General features: G+C 48.3%; 1 protein-coding gene across 2 annotated transcripts; it reads right to left on the bottom strand.

The window, feature by feature from the left end:
* Window positions 1-2174: 2174 nt before the first annotated feature.
* On the bottom strand, window positions 2175-4245 carry LOC118560145 (sialidase-like). 2 transcript variants are annotated; one of them, XM_036130900.1, is made up of 5 exons: window positions 4065-4245; window positions 3688-3983; window positions 3417-3592; window positions 3085-3332; window positions 2175-3004 (listed from the first exon to the last, which is right to left on the bottom strand). In XM_036130900.1, the coding sequence occupies exons 1-4, from the start codon at window positions 4145-4147 to the stop codon at window positions 3282-3284; spliced, it is 606 nt and encodes a 201-aa protein (XP_035986793.1). In that variant the 5' UTR covers window positions 4148-4245; the 3' UTR covers window positions 2175-3004; window positions 3085-3281. The 2 variants fall into 2 exon arrangements, with proteins under 2 accessions (XP_035986793.1, XP_035986794.1); XM_036130901.1 differs by lacking the exons at window positions 3417-3592; window positions 3688-3983; window positions 4065-4245 and having other exon boundaries at window positions 3085-3323.
* Window positions 4246-5740: the final 1495 nt, after the last annotated feature.

Here is a 5740-nt window from a genome sequence, read left to right as displayed (position 1 = left end):
GCCCCTGGTAAGGCAGGAACAAAGCCGTGCCCATGGTACAGCAGAGCTCCAGCAGGACAGGGGGGAGTCCAGCTGCTCAGCCCCAGCCCGAGGTCCTGTCCTCGGACTGCTCTCTGACACCGCTCCCCTCCGTGCACCTGGTTCTCAACACTTAGAACTATTTTATAACCCTACCTCTAACCCTTAAAAATTCAGAGCTCCAGCAGGACAGGGGGACATCCCGCTTCTGCAGCCCCAGCCCGAGGCCCTCTCCCTGGGCTACACTCTGACACCGCCCCCCCCACCCTCCGTGCACCTGGTTCTCAACACTTAGAACTATTTTATAACCCTACCTCTAACCCTTAAAAATTCAGAGCTCCAGCAGGACCGGCGGGACATCCCGGAGCTTGATGCCCACCAAGAGGCACTCTCCCTGGGCTAAACTCTGACACCGCCCCCCCCCCCCCCCATTGCACCTGGTTCTGAACACTTAGAATTTTTTATTTAATTTCTATTTTTAATTATGTGCCCATGGTACAGCAGATCTCCATGAGGGGGCGCCTTCCTTGGATGTGATGCCATTCTTTCGGTTTGTTTTTCAAGACGGGTTTGGGTATCTGTTTGCCCTATGTCCTGCGAATCACATTTGTGATTCGCAGCCATGCACCACAACCCACAGAGTGGAGAAATTGCTTTCATCTGTCAATCCATCCCATGTCTGGGCCGGGGCCGTGTTTACTTGGACTTTCACGGCTTATTTAGCCCTCCAGAACCCGGCACACGCCGGGCCCGTAGGCAGAGCGAGATGGGGGGGGGGGGGCGTGGGAACCGGGCGGAGCGCTGGTCCTCCGTAGCCCCCCCGAGCCCTAGTCGATTGGCTCTCAGGCGGACAGCCGCACGGGGGCTCGACCAGAAGGTGAGAGAAAGGCGTGTTTCCCAAGCGCACCGCCAGCGCGGGCCAGGAGGCCGGGACCGGGGGACGTGAGCCCGGTGGCGGAGGCTTGGTGCGGGACCACTGTGTCAGACTGTTCTGCTCGGTCTCGCTTCCGAGCGTGCGGCCCGCTACGGGGAATAAGCACAGTCGCGCGCAACTTCCGCTGCTGTCTGGAGTCGAGCCTGCAGGATTAAGGATCCAACCGCCGAAGCACTGATGCTGAGCACCGGGGCCGACGGAGGCTCTCTTATGGCAGGCCACGTTTGCAGATCGGTCTGGGTGAAAAAAGATGGGCCCTGGAAGTCCCCCTGACAGACTCCAGAGACTAAGTGTTAAAAGACTTAGAAATATTTTTCGTCATAGGTTACCGAAAACCTCGCTCCTACATATCTGCAGAAGGGGTTTTTTCGCGTAAGGCCCCAGAATCCCTCCAGACCCTTGTATCTCCCTGGGCTACTCCAGTTGATTTCGTATCCACCCCATGCTGGAGAACTTAGAAAATATTTTTTTCCCAAAATTGTTCCCCTGGTACAGTGCGGAAGGGCTACTCCAATTGATTTCGTATCCACCCCATGCTGGACTTCCAGGACCAGAGGGGCGCTTTCACGCGTCACTAGCCCAGCCAAGGCGCACTATTCTGGGGCAGAGCTGCGTGACACAGACCCCCCCCCCCCCCCCTATGCTGGAGGTGGGACACTTTTTTTTTATTTTTTTTCGTTTACCATTAATATTATAATTATTACTATTAATTCCTTTTGTTAATTTTAGCTCTGGGTCTCCTAACCTCCGCGTGCACCATGGATCTCCCCGCACCAGAAGCAGCCCGCTCTGGGTCTCCTAACCTCCGCGTGCACCACGGATCTCCCAGCTCCTCCAGAGGCACCATGGAGCTCCATGCAGCGGCCTACTCTGGCTATATTAACCCAAAAACGCTGCATACATGTCCGCGTGGCGCATTTCATATTAACCTGCAGAAGGGTTTTTTCCGCGTAAGGCCCCAGAATCCCTCCAGACCCTTGTATCTCCCTGAGCTACTCCAGTTGATTTCGTATCCACCCCATGCTGGAGAACTTAGAAAATATTTTTTTCCCAAAATTGTTCCCCTGGTAAAGTGCGGAAGGGCTACTCCAATTGATTTCGTATCCACCCCATGCTGGACTTCCAGGACCAGAGGGGCGCTTTCACGCGTCACTAGCCCAGCCAAGGCGCACTATTCTGGGGCAGAGCTGCGTGACACAGACCCCCCCCCCCCCATGCTGGAGGTGGGACTTTATAAGTTTTATTTTTTTATTTTATTTGCCAGGAATAATGAATGGAGAAATGTCTTAAAGAACACAATTTGTTAAAGATAAATAATTGTTTTCACCCAAACTGTAGCAGAAAGGAAATACAGACACATCACCATTGATTTATTTATTTTTTTATTATTTTTTTTACCGTTTTTCTGGATCTCAGCACACGTGCACTTTGGCTGCACCCTGGTTGTCTATTTCTCAACGTGTAGGTAAACAATGGTCTCTTTCTTCTGGGTTGTTGGGTCCCTCTACATGGTTCATATGAAGGGTCGCTCTCCGAAGTGTATTCAGAAGTGTGGTCAGACTCGCTCTCAGAAGTGTGGTCAGACTCGCTCTCAGAAGTGTGGTCAGACTCGCTCTCAACAGTGTGGTCAGACTCGCTGTCAACAGTGTGGTCAGACTCGCTCTCAGAAGTGTGGTCAGACTCGCTGTCAACAGTGTAGTCAACGTCGCTCTCAGAAGCGTGATCAGGGCTTGTTGATCCAGTGGCCTGACTGGATGTTGGTGAGGACGGCACAGCACCGGGCGAAGGACCGGCAGGCGGGGTGGGAGGCGCGCAGTCCGCTTCCTCCTCAAGACCATCACCTGATGATTCTGACATGGAGAGGAGGGAAGGTTCGGCGGTGTCATGTACTGTCGTACGTGGTGGCTTGACGGCTGCCTCGAAATTCTGACGGATCCGAGCCAGCTCTGACGCGGTGCGGTGGAGCGCGTTGAATTTGTCTGCTGTCCGCGTGTCATGACACATGGTCTTTGAAATGTTGATCCGGTCACTTGGTGACAAAGTATTCCTTGCCTTGAAAAATAGAGATGGTTCTTCAATATTATGCTTTTTATTTTAGGTTTATTACGTGGAAAAGTGATATAATTACTTACGTATGTGGCTATTGATGTTCGGAAGTCTGTGAATGTGGGACGCCCAGGAAAACCCATGTCAAGCCAGGCGGCTTGCATCGGCACGATGAGTTTCTCGATTTTTGTGAAGTTTTCGGTGAAGAGAAGAAGGTCTGTGGGTGGGTTTAGTTTCTGTCTGATGATCATCCACTGCTCCACCCATGAGAATTCCTCTACAGTTAAGTAGAGCTGTGCGGGGCAAACGCACGGTTGGTTTTGTGTTCCTTCACCTGTGGTGCAAAGAAGAGTGTGTGTTAATGGACATATTGGGACAAGACAGAGAGCGTTTGTCATTCCAATATTAGTAGACTTGCATTGATCACAAAGCCCGCTTGCCCGACTGTGGCTTCCTTCTGGGCTTCATCAACCTCGGAGACCGTCATATTCTTTAGAACACCGGTGCGGTGTCCATATAGGCTTGCTAGGTAAACACTGAGGTACCCAAAATATCTCCTGCGCGCCTCCGGGTTGGGGTCCTCAGACAGTTCATCTGAAGAAGAAAAAATAAATAAATAAATGGTTAGAACATGGATGTCAGTAACTCAGGTAAGTAATTTAATATAGTACAAATTTAATAAGTCTGACCAAGAAGTTCAGGGATGCGTCTCCTGGCCAGGACTTTGCAGAGGCGAAGTTGGTCCTTGGAGATGGTTCTGCTCAACTTATTTTTCTTTACACGTATCTGACGCATGACAACACGTGGACCCAGGCTTGCAATACACTCTGAGATAGCACGAATCACGGCAAACACTTCTCTTTTTGGAACTCTTGACGAAGTTGGAGGAGTGTCCCTGAAGTAGCCCATGAACTGGGACAAATTCACCAGGTAGGTCTTCACTGTGTTCTCCGCTTTTCCACCATTCTGCAGATGCTCTGGCCACCTGCACAGAAATAAATAATTTGAATCTTTTTTTACATGGGGACATTTTATCTTAACTAAAAGGCATCACAGACATACTTACTGGTATATCCTGGACATATTGGGAAGGAAAGTCCAATTCTGGAGGATTGGCTGGCCCTTGGTTATAAACGAAAGGAAAGCCATGATTCTACCCACTTTGGATCTTTGATTTTCGATCCTTTTCCTCAGACCACGGGAGCCTTTGAGGTGCTGCCAATATTCCGCGATGTATTCCACTGAAAAAAAAACAAAAAAAAAAGGTTTCATAATGAAGTTTGATTCTCAACACTTAGAAAATATTTTTTAAAGTTTGCGCAGACTTCCAGAAGCAACACCGGGTAATTTCGTTCATTAAGACCCAGACAGAGGGCCCTATATTCGGATCCAAACGTTAAAACTTCCCCTTACGCGTCTCTGGTTCCATAAACACTTAGAAAATATTTTTTAAAGTTTGCGCAGACTTCCAGAAGGACAGGGGGGAGATCCCGCTGCTGTAGCCCCGACCCGAGGCACTGTCCTCGGATTACTCTCTGACAGCGCCCCCTTGTGTGCGCCTGGTTCTCAACACTTAGAATTTTTTATATATATATATATATATATATATATATATATATATATATATATATATATATATATAGAAAAAAAATACAGCAATCAGTGACATTACTTACAGGTGGATTTGAGGTTATTGGTTTGAACCATTATTGAGGAGGTTGGTTTCCAACAGCAAGAACCTTGGACTCATTGAGGAAGAGTGAGAACATTCTCAAGGTAAGTTTGTGCTTTTTCTTGTCAGGTTCCACGAGTCTTTGGGTCGTGCGTTGTATGGGACAAAAGGCTCGTTAGTTCAGCACTCCAGAGGCCGTGCGTTGTATGGGGCGCTGGAGTGCTTGGTTTTACAGGTTGAGTCGGAGAGACTTGTTCTTCTTGTCTCGGGCTCCCAATCCTCGTGGATGACGATTTCTCTGCCTTACCTGGGCAGGTCGGGGTAACCTTACGGTGTCAACAACCGGCCTGTTCACCGAAGGGTACTGTGTAAGGAGGTACGTATGCGGCCCCCCTGCGTTCCGACTATAGGAACAGCACGCAGGGTGTGGTGGTCCAGGGCATCAGGACATTGAACGTCGCCCAGTTTTCATGAGTGAGGCTAACCCAGAGGGTTAGCCTCACTCATGCACAGCCCATTTTTGCACTACATACGTTGTAATTCTGATATCCCTTGAAATATTTATTGGGTTCTTGCAAATTGTCCTTTTCCTCCAACCCGTATTAGGGGTTGGACCGGGGATGCAACGGCTTCTAGGAATATGTACCTAGATTTTATTTCTATTAAGGTCTTGGATTCTTTTAGTAATGGGTTCTTTGGGCGTTTTTTAGTTAAAAAGGTTTTTTAGTGATGGGACACACGGGGGGATTTGATAAATTCCGACCGGGCCTTCCTCGGGTAGGGTGTCTAGTGATAATGGCCGAAACACCCTGTGACCCCGAGGTCCACTACTGAGGATGTGTCTCATCAATTTTTTTAGGGATAATTTTAGTGGGGATGGGTTGTTTTATTTATATATATATATATATATATATATATATATATATATATATATATATACTTACCGTAATATTTTAATCCTAAATACTGAGTTTGGGTTCTTGCTCTTATTCTTTAGGTTTTATTCTTAGTTTTAATGTGTAACTGAAATACTTCATGGGCTTCCTTATTTTTTTAGATTTAACTTAGCT

The sequence above is a fragment of the Fundulus heteroclitus genome, unplaced genomic scaffold (genome assembly GCF_011125445.2).
Source record: "Fundulus heteroclitus isolate FHET01 unplaced genomic scaffold, MU-UCD_Fhet_4.1 scaffold_39, whole genome shotgun sequence".
NCBI classification, from domain to species: domain Eukaryota; kingdom Metazoa; phylum Chordata; class Actinopteri; order Cyprinodontiformes; family Fundulidae; genus Fundulus; species Fundulus heteroclitus.
The sequence above is the reverse complement of the archived record's forward strand: the minus strand, read 5'-3'. Positions and strand labels throughout refer to the sequence as shown.

What these genes read in the sequence shown, in the direction of transcription:
- LOC118560145 (XM_036130901.1), bottom strand. Translation starts at nt 3,249, where the DNA reads ATGATCATCAGACAGAAACTAAACCCACCCACAGACCTTCTTCTCTTC. An exon ending in GAACATCAATAGCCACATAC is followed by an intron (nt 3,005 to 3,084) that starts GTAAGTAATTAT and finishes CTATTTTTCAAG; the next exon opens with GCAAGGAATACTTTGTCACC.